This window comes from Dermacentor albipictus, chromosome 1 (assembly GCF_038994185.2).
Source record: "Dermacentor albipictus isolate Rhodes 1998 colony chromosome 1, USDA_Dalb.pri_finalv2, whole genome shotgun sequence".
Lineage (NCBI taxonomy): Eukaryota > Metazoa > Arthropoda > Arachnida > Ixodida > Ixodidae > Dermacentor > Dermacentor albipictus.
The window spans coordinates 187439893-187461089 of record NC_091821.1 but is presented as its reverse complement, the minus strand read 5'-3'; the positions used below and the strand labels follow the sequence as shown (position 1 = coordinate 187461089).

Sequence of the window (21197 nt, the reverse complement as noted above, 5' to 3'; positions counted from 1 at the left end):
CATAGTGCTCGCGAAAAGACTGAGACCGACTCTGACCGCGGAGCTCTCGTCAATATGGAGTACGTTGTAACACAAGCAGACGACACTTGCTGTGTGCCGGAAGTGCTTAAGTGTACTGAAAAATTATTCTTGTGTATTCTCTTTATGTTACTTTCTTTTCATAAAAACAAATTAACTAACATTCCAACTATTACAAAGATCATTTGTTTACCATAAAGTTGGAAAAATTATCGATCACGCGCTCTGGTCAGCCAATCGGATAGCTCGCCCCACTGACGTCGTATGGGTGATTTCGGTCATATGGGTAGGGGCGACTTAAAATTCCGCCGAGCAGTGCGCTGCGATCGGCAGCGATGTGCATTTTTAAAACCTTATAATAAATTATACGCTTTACGCGCGGCACTTAGATGTGTCAATTAATGATCAGAAGGACCTACTCGAACGACTCAGTACGTTTGTAGAAAATCGTCAAAAGCGTTTCAGGGTCCCTTTAATATCAGCGCTTATGCATTCCACTAACTCTTCATTCTTCTCTGTGCAATTTTTCCGGTCCACAAATACGTAACTCCCAGCCAAGTTTCTTTCCCACTCATTGTACCTGATAACCAACGATGCTCTTGACATTGTGTGTGAATTTACTCTTTTCTATTTGGCTCCCTGATGGATGAGCATTCCGACTCCCCCTCCCTTTCTTTCCGACTTAGTTCTGTTGCACCCTTCCCATACATAATTCTCAATAACTGGCGGCTCTTAAGGTGCGTTTCTGTAACCGCATACACCCCTATTTGTTCCCTATGTAGGACAACCGTGGCGGCAGCGCCACCTCGCGAGAGGAGACGGCAGCGGGTCACGTTCACGCGCCGCTCCAAGCGGCGCGTGAACTAGATACTAGAATAGATACTGAAAAGTATCTATTATAGTAACTAGAGTAAGTAGCGTCAGGTGTCGTTGGCGTCTAGGAATCAGTGTTGCTGATTTTGTGTGTTGGTAGCGTCCATGAACTCCTCAGATCAATAAATATTGTTAAAAACAATTTCTGCTCGCTTTCCAAGGAAACCACTACACATTTAGACACTTCGATTCGCAGTCTTTCTATCTAAAATGGTAGACTCCTTTTGAAAAGGGACGCTCATACCAAGGTCATACCACTGGTCATACCATCATCATCATTTTGTATTTGCGGCAGCAGTGGCTGCAGTCGCTGGTTGGTTCTTTATTCTATGGTTGAGAGTCGAACCCGGAATTTTGAATTACGCCGGCGCGCTCGGTGAGCGTTCTTGCGCCTGCTTGCCTTTCATTGTGCATTTATAAATCCTCGCCTGAGTCGTTTAAGATGGATCAGTGGGACTTTAATTGCCCCAAATATGTCGACCTGACCTCTGGCGTTGACGAGGACCCCGAACAGCTTGAGGAGTACTTTGGTGCGTTAAGTTTTTCCACATTCTTGCGTGAGAAAGCATTTAATAATATTGTGTGTTTACGTGCGGCAAGCTGCAAGTATATCAGCTTGTCACACGTAAACAGAGATGCTGTTCACGCGAACATTGTTTCACTGCTGTCCGCAGCGCGTGCTTCTCTGTACTGTCTACGTAGTGCAGTTTGTCTAAAGCGCGGGAGCTTCGGTTTGCGTTTGCGCCTTTTACTAAAAGTGTCCGAGCTGAGCATGAGGTCGCGGCATCGAATCCCGGCCACGGCGGCAGCATTTCGATGGTGGCGAAATGCGAAAATACCCGTGTACTTATATTTAGGTGCACGATAAAGAACCACAGGAGGTCGAAATTTCCAGAGACCTCCACTGTGGCGTGCCTCATAATCAGATCGTGGATTTGGCACGTAAAACACCATAATTTAATTTTTTTTTTAATGTGTCCGCGCAATAAAGATGTTCGCAGTGGTGGGCGACAGCCCACCGCCTTGGTTGGCCGCCTGATAGTCGGTTGGGCTCCCGTGGCTAATGAACCATTGTTATGGTACTCTCAGTCTACTTTTGTTAAGCGAGAGCTACTCAAAGCATGGCAAGCATGATAACCAGTAACCGGTCCACTTGGGGGCGCATTTTCGGAAGCGGTAGAAGCAGTCGTTTCGGAGTATACCCGCACAGGTGCACGGTGCGAAAAAAGCACTCCGGAGCGACCGCGCTAGGTCAGCTACACTACTCACACTGAAAACTAGTAGCGGCAACTTCGTCCGTGGCATGTGACGCAGACGAGTCCCTGAAGAGAGATACTGAGCGCTCGTCAGTTGCCGTGGTTTTCAAGCTATCGTACTCAAGCGACCTTGTGAACATTATAACGCTACCGCCGGCTCAGCTGATTGCTTGCTTACGTGATCAAGGCGCGCGATGAGGTAAACCCTTGCGATTTTTAAATATCGCGTTAGCGTCGACCGTACGGCGTGCCAGAGGCCTTGTTACGGCGAGGGGCACTCTTGAAGCGAACAGCGCAGCAAACATCGTTTGAACTGGAAATAGCAAGGTTCAGACTGGTGTTGAGGTTACAGGGCGCTTTTTCGTTGCTGTGTGCTTTTTTCGTCGCGATTATAAATTTGATTTTTTACAAGTACTGATCCAGGAGGGCACATGTAACCGACATACGGAGGTCTCAAGAGAGCAACTGAAATTATAAAAACGGCTGTGTCTAAAGGTATGTCGGACGTACCTCCTTTGCGTCCGGTTTGCTAGCTCCGCTGCTCCCGCCTACCGATTTTTTCACATGTTTTTTGCAGAAGGACGTTTATTAACTCAGAGCGAACCATTAAAAAAATGCTTTTGAAAGTCACGCAGAGCAGTATGCGGAAAGCCTGGCATGAGCGAAGATGCTGCTGGAGGAGAGCAGGCCCGGTCAAATTTAAGAGTTAAAATGAGTGGTAATTGCTCTGTTATAGCTCTGTCATCGAACATTATGGTGGTTTCCAATTTCTAAAGAGCGCAGAAGCGAACCTTGCAATGTATACAATGAAACTGTTGTGAACTTTACGAACTCTTTAAACAATGTGACTTAAGGTGAAAGATCTGTTCGGTTTGCTACTGTGTGAAAAAGACAATGGGAGCGGCTGTTTAATGCTATTTTAGGGAGCAGCGGACTACATGCACCAACATTTTTCAGGTTCGAGCAGTCAAAGTTTGGAGCCAAGTGACCAATCAGAGCCTTGTGACAACACTGTCACTGTGTTCACAAAAATCAATTATGCAAGTAGTTCGTCACAACACAACATCCGCCATTCTAATTGCAACGCCGCACCAGTCAACTGTAGAGTAGCCGATGAACAGGTTATAAAAGTCACAGCAACAGCCAACGGGTGAACGAGAGTGGGCGCAAGCGGCTCCTATAGAAGCCAGATGTCTGTGCAGGTCTGGTATACCAGTAGATCGCGGTCAAAACTGTTCCTTGGAAATCGCCTTGTGCACCTGCGTAACTGTCGCTAATCCTGCTGCACCCCGTCACTACAAGGCTGCTGACATGCCACGCGGTCAACGCTCACGTGATATTATTTAAAAAAACTGCAATGGTGTGCACCTCTGTGCAACTTCTATGAAACCATTCAAAGCTCGAGCATAACTTCCTTCCTCCCCTCCCCCCCTTTTTTTTTCAATGCCATGAAGTGTGCTTGCCAAGTGAGACCTGTTCTGCTTGCATATTGCTACTTTTGCTTATTGTGATAGGAATTTTCGCAAACATGACAATGTTAATGGCTATCACAACGCTGGCACCATAATTGTGGAAACTTAATCATGTCTCTGATTTGTTGCCATGCTTTTTGTGTTAGCACTGCCTAAAGTGATATTTTGGACTTCATACAAGAAGCTTTAATTACTGGTCAGAACGACAACACACGGAAGCTGCACAGTGGGTAATGAGAGAAACCGTTGTGGAAAGCCCCAGATTAATTTCTGGTTTCTTTAACATGCACCTCAATCCAAGTACACAAGAATGTTTACATTTTGCCTCCATTGAAATGTGGCTGCTGCAGCCGGTAATCAAATGCACAACTTTGTGCTCAGAAGCAGGACACCGTAGCCACTGCAGCAGGTTGAAGTATTACATGAAATTCCCATTAAAAGCAGCAATACAACTATTCAGATAAAATACTTAGACCAGCAATGGTTGCATAAGGTGAGCGGTGAGACCGAAAGTTTAACTCTGCTGTCGGAGGGTTTGCTTTGCTGTTTTGTGGATTGTGGATTGTGGATTGCTGAGTGGATAGGGGTGTGCAAATGCTCGAAACTTTGAAATAATGAATCAAATAGCGTCCTATTTGATTTGGTCTTTGAATTGAATAGTCACTATTGGTAAGTGAATATTTTTCTAATACTTTTCAAACATCTTAAAACATCAACTGCACCCAATTAAACAGAAGGTTGCAGCAAAAGTATGGTAAATTTTCATCCCCACGGCCATAGTATAGCCAGACCTAAAACACGAGAACTTGCATAGCGGAGCAGGCTACGTTGCTTAGGTAGCTATACTTTATTGGCTATGCAGCAATCATTACTATACTATACTATATTACTATACAGCAATCATTACGCTCTCTTACTGAAGAAATTACTTGTTTGCCACTAATGCTCCATTTGTGCTTTTAATAAGTGCTTCATGTGTACTATGTAATGACAGAAACTTGCTAACTTTAAGAGCACTAGGATGTGAACATTTTTTCATATTAATTGTGATAATGGCTGTTCACTGTTTGAGAACTATTTAATATTCGACTTGCTTCTGGCACTGTTCTATTCGGTCTCAAATATCACTAGTCGCACACCCCTGCAAATGGAGAGGCTTATGAAAAGATGCCATGGATGCTTTCACCTCTTCAGAATATAGAACAATTCACAAATGTACTTTTGGCATTCGAGCCGGCAAGGCTGGTAAAGAAATCAACAAGACTGTGAACTGTCAGTCCTCTTTCTGTACTTGCATAATTCACGTCAAGACACACATGACATGTAAGCAGAACCAGAAACAACCACAAAGTGACCGCAACACAATAAGGCTCTGTGCTAAGGAACAAAACAGTTGCATGTTGCTTTCTAAGAAGTGGCCAAGAGGGCGGAGCTGCAAGTCTGCCATATACATACCTGCAAACTTTCACGGTTTTATTGTAAATGCCCAATTTTGAGAGGTTCTTTAAATTGTCTTATTGACACCATTAAATTTACAATTTTTAATTTGCATCCGATTTACGGCAAAGCCGATCACAAACAAATGTAAATACAGTCTGCCAATTTTGCAGAGGCTGACTTTTTGTACCTGCTCGATTATTGCAACGTACCAGCAGCAGTGCCACCAATAAACACGGCAGCTGAAATTTAGGCCGCTGTTACAAGAATACTTCATGATTTCATTTCATGAACATCTACATTTTTCTGTTATGCAGATCACTCTTGCTGCACATATAAAGCAACAGGCATTTCTGCAGCATCCCTACAGAACAAAGTCAGCAAATTTTTTTAATAAGCAGTCAACATCGTGAGTAATAAAACAATTAAGTATTTATCACATCTTAAGTTGACAAATCTTGTTATACTTCATTTAGCTTAGCTCAGACTCTGAATTGGGCTCTTAATTTTCCACTTACAACTTGTTTAATGCCTCTTTTGTGCCTCTTCATCTAGTAAGCATGGAATCGGTCGTACGAATATCTTATTATTCATTGTTAAAAGTCGGGAAGTGTAAACTGTCTAAGAACAATGGTAAAAGCCACTAATTGTGTCTCGTGTCCACCGCTCCTTCTCTGAAGTGTTATCTGCTTCGCATCCCACAGATGAAATTCCCATTACCCGCCATGGTTGGTCAGTGGCTATGGTGTTGGGCTGCTGAGCACGAGGTTGCGGGATTGAATCCCGGCCACGGCGGCTGCATTTTGATGGGGGCGAAATGTGAAAATACCCATTTACTTAGATTTAGGTGCATGTTAAAGAAACCCAGGTGGTCGGAATTTCCGGAGTCCTCCACTACGGCGTGCCTCATAATCAGAAAGTGGTTTTGACATGTAAAACCCCATAATTTAATTTAATTTTTTAAAGAAATTCCCGTTATTAGGTGACACTGTTCGGTGTACCATATGACAGCCATACAATTCCTATGCAAGTGGTATCTTAGAACTTTGGCAAAATCCCCAGTGATGGTGATGGGAATGTTTTAGCCCGGCTTATTGTGCACAGTGATGCCCATGTTTCTGACTTGTCTCAACATTTTATTTTACAGATATCGACCACGAAGAGGAGCAAAATTTTAAGTATGTTGCAAAAAAAAAAGAGGAGGCTTGCCAGCATTGCTGGGATAGTTTAAAAGTGATTAGGTTGTAGGTTGCTTATTCATGAAGAACTGCTTGTTGTGCTAATTAAAAGAAATGAAGCAAGAAGCCGAGGTACACAACAACTGTCTTTGAATAAGCTAGTATTTGAGTGCATCTTGCATGAGGCTAAAATTAGCATGGCTCAAATGAAGATGCAGCCAAAAATTAACAAGTAAAAGCACTGAACCCCTTTTTTTTGTTGTTGTTGACTGATACATTTGTGTTTTGCAAAGGATCATCAGTTATATTTCTTTAGTAGCACCATTGGAAATGAAACTTCTTTTAAAAGCTGAACTAATCACTGGGATAAATTCTGCTCCACATAACGTTGTGTGGTATTTACTCATGCCATTAGTAGGAGCTGTCAGTCTACAAAAACATGGAACAGGCAACAGGAAAGGCATCAGTAAGACTATTGGGTCAAACACTACTACATAACGAGCAGTCACAGAAACAGCTATAAAAACACGAGGATTTTGCGGGATGTAGAAGGATTTGCCATAGACATATGGAAATAGTGCATTTGCAAAGCTGACATTTGTTTTGAAAAATATTGGAGCAAGAAATCAAATTTTATTTTTCTGTGAAATTGCTATGACTGCTACCCATGTTAACCCAAGTAACTTCCTGTAATGAGTTCGTCATGGAAAGCATGCTGATGCAACCTTCATCTTCCTAATATGCAGCATGCGATTCCTTTGTGTTGTTGTCGTGAACTAGCTGTATAGATTCGGGGCAATCTCATCTGCCCAATGGGCTGGACACTGTCAAAGAGAGGGCCACATGTGGCCTGTAGGCTCTATTTTGTAGGTCTGGTGAGACTGTATGATCAGCCTGTGAGAGTAAAATTCACTTGCCTTATACTTCTTTTGTAGAAGGATCACTAGAAGTGTGTCTGCTGTACTAACAGCAAGTGGGGTCACAGCTGGTGCTCAAGGGACTCGACGACAAGGTGCTCAATCCCCAGAGAAGTCAGCTGTTGATAGAGTAACCAAAAAATTTGGGAAGCAGCTGCAGACAGAAGGACATGCTGAATGTAGTAAAAGGATGACCTCTGAAGAACATATATCTGAAGATGAGCTGCCACCTGAACTTAATGCCAAATCTGTGTGTTCTACAGAGGTGATTTCAAGTATTTCATCAAACACTGGAAAAGAGAATGGAACACAGCAAAATGCCCAGGTATGCACCCAAGTGCCCAAGAAGACTACATCACAGGTATTGAACCTTTACTACATGTATCGTTAAGAATATATCACTTAACCTCGATGTGTGCTGTGGAGCTTGACATCTGCTTGGAATAGTGGCAGGCAGGTGTTAGCTTCGCTGTTTGTTCAGCTTGTTCTGCATGTCTTCATGAGATGATTCCATTCTGTGAGGTGCACTGAGCTTTGCTTAGGCATTTCAAGTTCTTTAAGTATTCGTAGGATGGGTAATCATGCTGATTACATGTGGCTTCATTCAGCTATTCCTAGGTGTTGAGCATGGGCACAGTTCTTCCTTCTGGATTTCATGAGCAGCCTTTTTATGTAGTTATCCTGCTCTGAAATATGTCATGTGAGATCAGGAAATTGGCAGGGGCTAGAAAGGTGAAATTATTGCAAGCAAAATGTTGCCGGGAAGCTGCTGATATGAAATGCAACTACGTTAGGGGACTGTGGTATAAAGGTTATAAACAGGGGTAACGTGCCTCAGAAAGGCTGGCCAACGTTTCAATAGGAGGACCTATCTTTGTCAAAGGCGGCTTCGTTATCCTCGGCATGTTAGTTTTAATTGGTTAGTAAGTGACGTCATGTGCTGTTGGTGGTGGTGGCTGTAAAGGGAGAGATTGCAAAGAAGGTGAGTGCTCTCGCCTGATGACTGTAAGCATGGTTCCCAAGAAGAAGGGACAAGAGTGGGAGAGAGGGAAGGCAGGGAGAAAAGAAAGAGAAAGAAAAGGAGACCAAGAGGGGGAAAAAAACAGAACAAGAAAAGAAAACGAAGGGCATGGAAGGGTGTTGGGGGAGCAAGAGGTTTGGGGTATTCAGGGGCTTCGTTGGCGGCATGCTTTTGTGGCTTTAGAAGAGCCGGTTAGCCAGTCAGTGCGTGAGTAAAAAAAAAAAAGACCCAAAAAGACATCATTTGAAAGAATGACTTGAGTAGCGTAGCAGCAATGTGTTGGGTAATTTTGAAGGAGTTAAGATGACGACACGGAGTCTGGGGTGCAATGCATTGTGTAGCTGGAAGGCAGTGGTTTGGTCTTGCAAGGGACGTTAGCCCGAGTAGCTCAACGTAAGCATCGTCACGGCGGTATACAGAAGTGGTGACACCCTCTGTGGCTGAGACGCCGAGAGAGGTATCCTGGTGTCTAGGACTTTGGAATATGTTGGTGAGGGTGTTTAAAAAATAAAATAAAAATAGACAAAAAGAACGGGCTTGGGGGGGGGGTGAACTGAAACCGAAACAACAAATAGGAGGGTAACAAGAGTAAAAGCGGGTAGAGGCAGGTGTATACGGGAAAATGGATTGTATAGTTAATAGTATATCCATAAAAACGTGAAAGAGTATTAAATTGAGGAGTAAACAGGAAAAAAATTGGTAATAGAGGAATAGGTGAAGTTAAGGGGAATTAAGGTTGGCTGGTGGCACAATGTCTTTTGTGCCTTGGTTGATAATATGAGAATTTCAGATTTAAGTTGCAGCTTTCAGAGATACTAAGTTGCCATGTGCCTAATTAATTCCCGTCGGGTGTAGGCATTTAAACTTGTGTATGAGGTATGATTCCGTATAATTCCTCTTGTGAGGTGAATGGAAATTTGTAGTATGTATAGCCTTGCTTTGTCGAATATGTGACCATGTTCATTGAAGTGGCTGGCTACTGCTTTAGGTAAATTGTGTTTTGTATCTGCATGGTGACCGTTGAGTCTTGTACAAATTTGTTGTCCAGTCTCACCAACAAGTGGCACATTCTAGACAGTAGTCTATGTTGTTTGATGTGCAGATGAAACTTGAAGTTACCTCATGTGAGTAATTCGACACTATTTTTTACTGTAGTAGTAGATTGAATATGTTCCTTCAGGTGTCTGTACTGACTGTCAGTACAGATACCTCAAGGAACACTTTCCACCAGGCCTGCACACGCCGTACATAATATACACGAGTCGGGACGCAAACATCAGATATTCTCCCTCTGGTTTGTGATACGCCATTTGACATCATACACTTCTTTATCAATGTAGGTACAAACAACCTCGATACACAAAGCGCCGCAGAAACGATTGAGTCTATTAACATTGTAATATGAACAATTCAATCCGCTCACCCAAACATACACATAACCATAACAACTGTCACTCCCCACCTATGAAGCAAACACCCACCCACTAATCCACCAAACTAACACACTTGTGAAGCAAACTCACTCAAGATCAACAACGTTAACTCATTAATTTTCAACTTAGAGAACTTCTACAAGAATGTTGACACGATGCACCACGCAGAAATACACGAAGCACCACACGAACATCTAGCTTGGGATGGTTTCCACCTAAACCGCAGAGGAGTACAGCTAGTTTCTTAACACGTCAAATCCTTTATTAAAGGGCCCCTCACCAGGCCCCATGTCAAATTTTGGTTATACGCTGGAAGTAAAGCGTCTTCTAGAGAGTGTTCTGCCGAAAAAAAATTTTCAAATCAGCTTATTAATAGCCGAGGTAGAAATATTTCAGTGCTGCGAACCCATGATTTCAGCAGGCGGACTCCACTTCCAAGCAAGATGGTATCTCCACTCGCCCCATCTAGCCTCCGGAAGTGAAATTCCTTCCCTGCGTTCTCTCATAGCGGACCTTGAGGATTGCGTTACGCACACGTCACAAAAAAATTAAGGCCTTCATTGTTTTTTTCTCTTTGCTTTTTTTTTCCCCAGCATTTTTTTCCCACTTTGCATTTCCGCTGACGGCATCGCACGTGCGCTGTTGTCTTGTTCATGCAGCTTACGATTTTGCACGCTGTGCACAAGAAAAACATCACTAGCGGTATAATTCAGTGCTACACGAATACTGAGGCAGAACAAGTGGATCGCAGAGCATGATCACGCGCTGGAAAACAATAAAAAAGGGCATAGTTTCGGTACCTGCCCATGTGACCGCACGACCGTGGGAACAAGCAGACGAACAGGTAGTACATCTCTCTTGCTTCGGTGCAAAGTAAAACAAAGAAACACGCAGACATTCCATTTGTGTGTTTTATTATTTATCTAAGCTTCAATTCGTCAATTCAAGCAACAGATCTCACAGATAACAGATGTTGTCTTGAATAATTTTCGAAGTCACGTGTCACCACGAGCGACGTCACACTGCGGACACGAATACGTAGGCGGAGGAACACGAGTATTACGTCATCATCCATCTTGGAGCGCGGCAGCCGCGAGAAGAAGGAAAAATGGCATTCAGTTTGAAATCTCAGGTCTTTCTGCGGCGCATAGTGATGTAATACTTTGCAGACAGGATCGTTATCGCGCAATGTATACTCTGCACTTGTCAGGTCAAAATGGCCAGATCTGGTGAGGGGCCCTTTAGGACAAGTACAGAAAAACTCTTTAAATCTACCTCAGAGACCACCCTCACCAACTCTGCCGACTATGCCACCCCGAACAACACAACTGCAACAGTCACCTCAGGAACTCTCAGAACACAGACAATGGAATGTGAAACGAGCCACTGCACAAGTGCAACAGTCCCCTGAAGAACACTCGGAACACGGACAGCGAAATGTGAAATGAGCCACAAGACACACGCTACTCCAAAAACGACATCAACCGCAATGCAAACAGACACAACCGTAACAGACAAGAGAAAATCTCCTACCAAAGTGTTCACACAGACACCCACGCGCCTGCTTGCACATGCACAGAATCAAACAGAAACCGAGCTGGAATTAAGAAAGGCATGTGGGAAGAAACCTGCCAAGCAGGCACACACCCCACGCAGATCTACCCACAAGAAGACAAAAAAATGACAGCCATCCCAAGTTAATAACTCTTCTCTGCCACGAAGCACCGAGTTCCTGCAGGCTAGAAAACTTACCAAAAAACATGCGAGCTGCACCTCTCATCTGAAAAACGTACACAGTCTGCACAGAGAACAATATAATCTCTAAAGGTCTAACACTGAAGGCTATACCAGCTCTAGGAACACTCCCACCACACCATCGTGCAAACTGGCAAACAACATTAAACAATGCCTCACTCTCACATTTAAATATCCTCAAGGAACACTGCCTTCCTCAAGAGCATCCTCAAGAACACAGACTTCAGAACATAGCTCTGACATAGGATGAGAAGAAAGATTTAGAGCATTACGATGAAAAACAGTCTAGAAAATTGATTTAAAAACAGAGGAAAAAAGCAAACTTCAATCAAAAAGCAACCTTCCAGGCAAACAGCCACCTCATGCCAAGAAGAGGGACCTCAAAACTAGAAATAAGAGACGTGGTGGAAGCTTCCACAAAATTAAACCAGTCTAATGTTGTAGACATTTCAAGAACATTAAGTAAAGAAGAAATAGGTGTGCTCAGCAAGGACCTAAACTTTTGTCCTACGAACAACACAATAAATGGATTCGATTCACAAGGACCTTTCAAAATTTTCCAGACGAATGCGTATCGGACTTTTTCATAGACAACAACACACCAGACACTGGGACGACACCACTTAGAGCCCAATCCACTTGGACTTCTGAGCGAGAAGCCATAGAACTTGATCTGTATGTTAAAACTGTCAGTAAAAAAATTATAAGCCGATCCAAGACATCTAAGCGACCTAAAAACATAACTATGTCGAAGAGTCGTATCATTTCAAATCTCAGTTGCCAGAATGACATTGTTATTAAGGAAGCAGATAAGGCTGGAAGTATAGTTATTTGGGAGGTAGAAAAATACAAACACAAGGTTTTCAGACATCTGATCAACCTTGAACATTACCATAAGCTAGACCACAATTCGATGTTAGCATAACACACTGGCAATTACTAACAGGCTTAAACCACTTTTGGCTAATGAATTCATAACACCGTCAGAATACAAATTTCTTAAACCAAGCAACAAAGCTGCCGGGCGGTTTTACCTCCTTCCAAAAATTAATAAAATTCCATCCACTGAACTATGCACCGCTAATATCCCAGAGCGCCCGATAGTATCAAACAACAACACCGTGACAGAGAGCATCTCCACATTCCTTAACCACTTCCTCAGTGACTTTCCTAAAACACTTCCATCATTTGTACAAAATACGCCCCACCTACTGAGAATTATGGAGGACATTCACATTACCCCAAAACATAGTTGTTGCAGCACTAGACATCACGGCCCTGTACACCAACATTCCAATCCCCAATGGGTTATCTTTGACAAAACAAATGCTTTCTAAACACAATGCACAACACTCTATTGAAGTCTACTTATCTCTCCTTGAATTAGTTCTTACACAATTGAATTTGAGGAGGGTTACTACCTACTAATACGTGGAACAAGTCTGGGTACGCCTTTTGCACCAACCTATGTGAACATATTTATGGGGATTCTAAAAACAGATTTCCTTTCGCACTGCACGTATAGGCCCCACACATACCTACGGTACATAGACCACATATTCATAATATGGGAACATGGTCAAGACAGTCTAGATAAATATGTAGCATTTCTAAATTCTTTTCAACAACAACAAAAAAAATTCACGTCAGAATCTTCAACAGAACGCATAAACTTTCTGGACACAACAATACACATTGACAATGGGATGCTAAAGACAATGCTGTATAGGAAGCCTTTCGACAAACAACAGTACCTAGAATATACGAGCCACCATCCCAGACATTGCAAACAAGGCATCTTTAAAGGCCAAGCGAGACAACTACATCGCCTTTGCAATGAAAATCAAGACTACATATAGGAAGCCCTATAAAACCCTTAAAGAAACCCTATCAAACAGGAACCACCCAAACAGTGTCCTTCAGAAAGCGTACACCGATGCAACCAAACTTGATCGAGCCGAGGTCCTCAAGTCCCACCCTAGGATCACAAGAACGTCTCTTCTTACTACTAAATTCTCATACGCACTCCCAAATGTGAACAACATCCTCAGTAAATACTACCCAATTGTCACCAGCAACCAGAAGCTTAATAAGATTTTTCCTGACCCGCCCAGAGTAGCCTACAGACGCAACACTAATGCAAACATATTAATGCAAACAACACTTTGCAAACATGCAAACATATTCAATGTACTACTACAGTAAAAAGTATGGCGTTGAAATACTCACATAAGGTAACTTAGAGTTTCACGTGCACATCAAGCAACGTCCCCGCAGGGGCGTCTGCGTCAGCAGGTGTTTGGTGTGTTGCGACACCACGTACCCGAGCACATGAGGGTTGGACCCTCCCGCGTTTAGCCGTGCGCGGCTTAGCCGTGTCCAGGGAAAAGGGGATCCTGGGGGTTGAGCCAATGCCGGGTGTTTGGACCTTTACGGCCCCTCGGCGGCGGCAACACACCCCTTTGGCCTCGGCTTCACGTAGACGGCACCCTCGGACTGACCCACCCGGGGAAATCGGTAGTTGCTGTTTCCTGTCTCTCTCTCCTTCGACCCTTCGTCTTTCTCTCACTTTCCAGCTTTCCTGTCTTCTTCTCATTTCTGAATTTCTGATCCTTCTGGCAGCTAGGGTTAACCTTGTGTGAAATAACCAAGCTTGGTTATATCATATTTGGTTATAGTGGTTGTGTACAGCTGGCGATGGCAGGCCTCGTTTATTTACAAGGCCTGTCACGTCCCCTTGTTGGGCTCCATGGTAGGTGGCTGACACCACTGCCGAAATTACTCCAATTTTTATGGCTTCTTCTTTCCCGAGGCTTCCTGATCGCCCTCTCACAAAAAGAGGGCGCACCGAAGAATGTTTCAACTTCTTTAATAAGCCCACTGAAATTTTTCCACGTTTCCACGTGATTCACAGCGAAACCCCCGACAAGACCGTAAGAACTGTATCACCTTTCGTTGTTGCAAAATTCCTAACTGAGACCCTAGGTGCAGGATACAAAGTCACGAAAAAGGCCAGTGGTGACATTCTCCTTGAAGTCCGTGATAAAGCTCAGCATGAAAATCTGCAAAAGCTCATCTCGCTTGGCGACACCCAAATCTCTGTAAGTCCTCATCGTTCATTGAATAGTACACGAGGGGTAGTATCAGATCAGGACCTGCTGGAACTGACTGAGACAGAGCTCCTAGAAGGCTGGAAAGACCAACACGTTACGAATGTACAGCGAATTAAGATCCGACGTGACGACAAAGAAATTCCGACAAAACACCTCATACTTACCTTTTGTACGAGCACACTCCCTGAACAAATCGAAACCGGCTACATGAAAATAAATGTAAGACCATACATTCCAAACCCCCGACGCTGTTTTAAGTGCCAAAGATTCGGTCACGGCTCTCAGAGCTGCAGGGGCCGTACCAGGCACGTACCCAGGATTTTTTTTCGGGGGGGGGGCCCACCACCTCCATCATCATCATCATCATCATCATGTTTATGTCCACTGCAGGACGAAGGCAATCTCCAATTACCCCTGTCCTGCCGCCAACCGATTCCAACTAGCACCCGCGAATTTCCTAATTTCATCGCACCATCTATAGTTTTCTGCCGTCTTCTACTGCGCTTCCCTTCTCTTGGTACCCATTCTAACCCTAATGGTCCAACGGTTATCTAACCGGCGCATTACATGACCTGCCCAGCTTCATTTTTTCCTCTTGATGTCAATTCGAATATCGTCTACACCCGTTCGCTCCCTGATCCAAACCGCTCTATTTCTCTCTCTTAACGTTATGCCTAGCAATCTTTGTTCGATCGCTCTCTGCGCGGTTCTTAACTTGATCTGAAGTCTCCGCCCCATATGTCACCACTGGCAAAATGCACCGAGTGCACACCTTACTTTTCAATAATAATGGTAAGCTTCCAGTCACGAGCTGGCAATGTCTGCTGTATGCGATCCAACCTATTTTTATTCTTCTGTGAATTTCCTTCTCACGATCAGTGTTCCCTGTGATTATTTGACCTAGGTAAACGAAATCCTTCACAGTCTCTAGTGGCCGACTGGCGATCCTGATGTCTTGTTCCTTTGCCCGACTATTTATCATCTTCGCCTTCTGCATATTAATATTCAACCCCACTCTTACACTCTCTCAGTTAAGATATCCAATCATTTGTTGTAACTCGTTTGCATTGTTGCTGAATAGAACAATGTCATCGGCAAACCGAAGGTTGCTGAGATATTTGCCGTCGATCTTTACTCCTAAGCCTTCCCAGTTTAATAGCTTGAATTCTTCTAAGCATGCAGTGAACAGCTTTGGAGAAATTGTGTCTCCCTGTCTGACCCCTTTCTCTATAGGTATTTCCCTGCTTTTCTTGTGTAGAATTAAGGTAGCTGTAGAACCTCTGTAGATATTCTTACGCGAAGGACGAGTCAGTAAGACGAGAAACTATTTACAGATTATATTTACAACAACGGTTGCAGCGCTGACCGGTTAGATTCACAGCGCGAGCCCAGTTCGTTCTTCCTCCTCTTTTCTGTAGTGATGGCGCTCACGCGCCTCGTTCAAACAAACAAATACCACACGCATGTAGCAATATTTTCCATGCTTTTTACGTGAGCGTTCTGTACTCCTTGATTACGTAGTGCCTCTATGACTGCTGGTATCTCTACTGAATCAAATGCCTTTTTGTAATCTATATAAGCCATGTAGAGAGGCTTATTGTACTCTGCGGATTTCGCGATAACCTGAGTGATGACATGGATGTGATGCCATTGTAAAGTATCTCTTCCTGAAGCCAACCTGTTCCCTTGGTTGACAAAATCCAGTGTTGCCCTTATTCTATTGGAGATTATTTTGGTAAATATTTTATATAATACTGGGAGCAAGCTAATAGTCCTATAATTTTTCAATTCTTTAACGTCTCTTTTTTTGTGGATTAGTATAATGTCTGCATTCTTCCAGTTTTCTGGGACCCTTGCAGTCGATAGACACTTCGTATAAAGAGCCGCCAGTTTTCCAAGCATTATGTCTCCTTCATCTTTGATTAAATCGACTGTAATTTTTCTTCAACTCTGAGGCTTTTCTTTCGAGGAACCCGTATGGGTTTCCTTTGTAGCAATTGCTACGAACAGGTGGATGTCTAATTTTCCCTTTATAAATGCGTAGAGCGCAGGACTCTGCGATTCTAGATGTACTGCCCTCACCGCGAAAGGTTAGATAAACACCCACATAAGCCCAGCAGAGAATTGGCTACGTGAGGCGGTTCGACCGATAACTGTAGAAGCGTCATTCAAATCAAGTAACTGTTCTCCACTTCCGGCAGCGTTTTCTCTACTTCCTTTTTAAATAAAAAGATGTTGATCCATAAATATTCTATATTCTCATAAACAATGGTGAAATTTTTTATTATTCGATTTTCCTTGCAGTTTGGTTGTTGCCTTGGCTCTCTCCGTTAGGAGATCGCTTAATTTCTCAACTCCTTGCGATTTTTGTTTACAATTGCCAATTTTGCACGAAAAGTGCTATACAATTAGGGAAAAACAGACATGGTAACGGGCGACAGTCATCTTGCTTATGGGTTTAAGGGTTATTACAAGGGTTTCATTATGGACGCTCTTTCACATTATTTTATTTCCCACCTTATCTAACCCATATCACGTGTATATGGTTGCGGGCATCTGCCAGCCTCGCGGCGAGCCGTAACTCAAGGAAATAATGAAGCAAAGGGAAAAGCAAAGGGCCGCGACTCGCTCCACGAGAGTACAGACCAACTCAGCAACAGCCGCATGCCTTTCCTGGTCCCAGGATCAGCCTAAACAAAGAAGGTTGAACTAACAAAAGCAACGGCTATGCGCGTGACAGTTGAATAGATGGTGACAACTGAACGCATCTCGAGTTAATCGCACGGGTGCGGTATCTATGAGAAAACTGTCCTTCACATTACAAGAGATGCCGATAACTACCACGATATAAAGGAGTGAAAAAGGCAGCATAATGCTGACAGATTAATAGCTGCCAAGTCTCAACATTGATCTGGCGGCGCTTTAGGAATGTGTGAGGAGTGGTGGCGTGGGTGGAAAGGGGGGGGGGGTATACCACTTGATTTCGGGGGGGGCCCGGGCCCCCCCGGGCCCCCCCCCCCCCCTGGGTACGTTCCTGGGCCGTACCACCTGTGCAAAGTGCGCATCACATGAGCACCCTGCAGATAACTGCAATGATCCACCCCACTGTGCAAATTGTGACGGTGAACACCTGGCATACTCTCGCTCTTGTCCCTTATGAAAGAAAGAAAAAGAAATTATCGCGCTCAAAGTAAAAGAAAATATTTCCTTCAAAGAAGCTAGAGAACGCCTCTCCTTTGTGGGGCCTTCTTTCTCCGACGTGGCACGGCAGGGGGCAGTGCCACAACGGTTCTCGGCAGCCGTTAGGACCACGCAAAGTGGACCGATGGTAGCGCCACTCGCCCCCACTGCGGGATCAGCTAGTGCTGTTCCGCAACCCAGCAAGAGCCAGCAGTCCACCGGACCTGCGGGCTCCACGACTTCTAGGGCCTCTGTTCGCACAGAGAAGCCCGGAACACCCGCGAACGTACACCGCGAGCGGGCATCCAGCGCCTCTATGGAGGTGATGGATACATCAAGTGTATCGGCGTCTCGGACGCCGAAGGATCGGCGAAGCTCTCAGGAGCTGCCCAAAAAAGGCAAATCCCGCATCACAGGGCCTGGCAAGGTTCCTGTGGGATAACATAGTTTTCCTCTCTTGAACACACATCACCATACACTTTCACTATGGATACACAAATATTATATTGGAATGTCAGGGGTCTTCTTCACAATCTAGATGATGTCAAGGAACTCCTACATAAACATAATCCAAAGGTGCTCTGTGTTCAAGAGGCTCATCTGAAAAGCACACAAACTTTCTTCGTAACTACGCCATCTTCAGAATAGACCGTGACGAGGCTAACGCGTCACGGTCTGCGCGGTCGTCGTGCGGTGGCGTAGCAATTGTCGTAGACAAGTCCTAAACAAAGAAGCTTGTCATCTGTAGCCCTACAGACACCCCTCGAAGCAGTATCAGTGCGAGGAGTTCTTTTTAATAAGTTGGTTACTGTTTGCTCCATTTACACACCCCCAAACTATCACCTTCACAAAACAGACTTCTACAACCTCATAAATCAGCTTCCGGAACCCTACATACTCGTGGGTGATTTTAATGCCCACAACACCCTGTGGGGAGATTCCCGTTGTGACGCGAGAGGTCGGCTGATAGAACATTTTCTTTTGACATCCGGTGCATCCCTATTTAATAAGAAGGAGCCGACTTATTACAGTGTGCATCACAATACATACTCATCTATAGACTTAGCAATTGGTACTGCTAGTCTTCTGTCTGACCTGAAATGGAATGTCATCAAGAATCCTTTTGGAAGTGATCACTTCCCAGTCACTCTAAACTTAACAACACAGTATGATTCTCCACCGCATGTCCCTCGATGGAAATTAGCCTCAGCCGATTGGAAAAGTTTTCAAGAATGTACTTATTTACCACGGGACTTTTTAGAACGCTATACTATAGATCATGCCGTATCATATTTTACTCATTTTATTATCGACGCAGTGCAAAAGTGTATACCACAAACAAACGGTCTTTCATCCAAAAGACGTGTCCCGTGGTGGAACGAAGATTGCAAAGAAGCGCGAAAGAGGCAGAATAGGGCATGGGGCAGGCTTCGACGATCACCAAATGCGGAGAATCTTGAATTCAAGAAGGCAAAATCACAGGGCAGGAGAACATGATGACGTGCTAAGCGAGAAAGCTGGGAAAGGTACATCTGTAGTATCAATTCGTACAAGGATGAGGGTAAGGTATGGAACAGGGTGAACAGATTAAAGGGCAGGGAAACACAACCGCTTCCTTTAGTAAATGCTCAAGGCGACACCATGAAAGATCAGGCAGACTTCCTGGGTAAGCATTTTGAAAATATTTCTAGTGCATCACACTATGCGCCAACTTTCCTAAAGTTCAAGGAACGCATAGAGCGAGAGCGCCTTGAACGAAAATGCGCAGCAGATGAACCTTATAACCGTCCGTTTAGTCTCGCTGAACTGAAGGCTGCTCTCAGTTCCTGCGGCAACTCAGCACCAGGTGGTGACCGCATAATGTATGCAATGATCAAGAATATGCATCCACAAACATTGAACGCGCTTCTGTCTCTTTACAACACCATGTGGGCATCTGGGCATATTCCATCCTCATGGAAAGAAGCGATTGTCATCCCAATTCATAAGCAAGGCAAAGACCCTGCATTAGCCAGTAGTTACAGGCCAATAGCACTAACGAGCTGCATGTGTAAATTATATGAAAAAATGGTTAATCGGTGTCTAATCTATTTCCTGGAAAGCAACCGTCTACTTGATCCCCTTCAATGTGGTTTCAGGGAGGTTAGGTCAACAATAGACCACCTTGTTCGCATTGAGGCAAATACTAGAGAGGCTTATATACACAAACAATTTTTTCTTTTTGTATTTCTGGACTTGGAGAGAGCCTATGACACAACATGGCGATTCGGAAACCTCCGAGACCTATCTGCGATGGGCGTACACGGCAATATGCTAAATATGATAGAAAACTAGTTGACTAACCGCACATTCCGTGTTAGAGTGGGCAATGCCCTGTCCAGGCTATTCACTCATAAGACTGGTGTGCCACAAGGGGGCATGCTTAGTTGCACCCTCTTCATTGTGAAAATGAATTCCATCCGCGAAGTCATTCCATCCTCAATGTTTTATTCAATATATGTAGACGATGTGCAACTAGGATTTAGGTCTTGTAACCTTGCTGTCTGCGAGCGCGAAGTCCAACTCGGACTGAACAAGGTCTCAAAATGGGCAAACGAAAATGGCTTCAAGCTAAACCTCTCCAAAAGCTCCTGTGTACTTTTTTCTAGAAAGAGAGGCTTGATACAAGATCGTGATATTATGCTGCATGGACAACACATACCACTTAACCCTGAACATAAATTTTTAGGCATAATACTCGACTCAAAACTAACCTTCATTCCTCATATCAAGTATTTGAAAGCTAAATGCCTTAAAACAATGAACATCCTGAAAATACTGTCACATACAACATGGGGAAGTGACAGAAAATGCCTCATGAACCTCTACAAGAGCCTTGTACAATCGCGCTTAGACTACGGTGCCGTTGTGTATCACTCAGCTACACCCAGTGCTCTCAAGATGCTGGACCCTGTGCATCATCTTGGTATCCGCCTCGCCACCGGCGCCTTTAGGACGAGTCTGATTCAAAGCCTCTATGTCGAATCGAATGAATGGTCGCTCGATCTGCAGCGGTCATATTCTACATTTAATTATTTTCTGAAAGTACATGCTAACAAAAACCATCCTTGTTATCGCACCATAAACGATATGACGTCTGCAACACTAATTCACAACAAACCTACAGCCAGAGAGCCATTCTCGATCCGTGTGACAAAGCTGAGCGAGGAGATTGATGTTCATATTCATGAAAATAGACTAATGGCTTCTGCCAAGCCGTTTCTACCATGGTTGTGGCGAACCATTGACTGTGACACGTCATTTGTGGAGGTAACGAAGCACGCTCCAGAGGCGCACATTCATATGCATTTTCTGGAATTACAATTTAAATACCCTTGTCCCGAGTATTAGACAGATGCGTCTAAATCACATGCTGGCGTGTCATACGCAGCCGTCGGCCCATCCTTTTCCAAGTCCGATGTTCTGCACCCTCAAACAAGCATCTTTACAGCAGAGGCGTATGCAGTATGGTCGGCTGCAAAACACATCAAACAGTTAAAACTAC

General features: G+C 44.1%; 1 protein-coding gene across 3 annotated transcripts in view; it reads left to right on the top strand.

The window, feature by feature from the left end:
* Positions 1-1165: 1165 nt before the first annotated feature.
* Positions 1166-21197, top strand: part of LOC139054096 (targeting protein for Xklp2 homolog) — a 94547-nt gene continuing 74515 nt past the window's right edge. The window contains exons 1-4 of one of the 3 annotated variants that reach the window (XM_070530627.1): positions 1181-1421; positions 2571-2642; positions 6204-6234; positions 7170-7512. In XM_070530627.1, the coding sequence (XP_070386728.1) occupies positions 7342-7512 (171 nt within the window). In that variant the 5' untranslated portion in view covers positions 1181-1421; positions 2571-2642; positions 6204-6234; positions 7170-7341. Of the gene's footprint in view, positions 1422-2570; positions 2643-6203; positions 6235-7169; positions 7513-21197 lie in introns of all 3 variants that reach the window. The other 2 variants (XM_070530626.1, XM_070530625.1) reach the window with 2 other exon arrangements.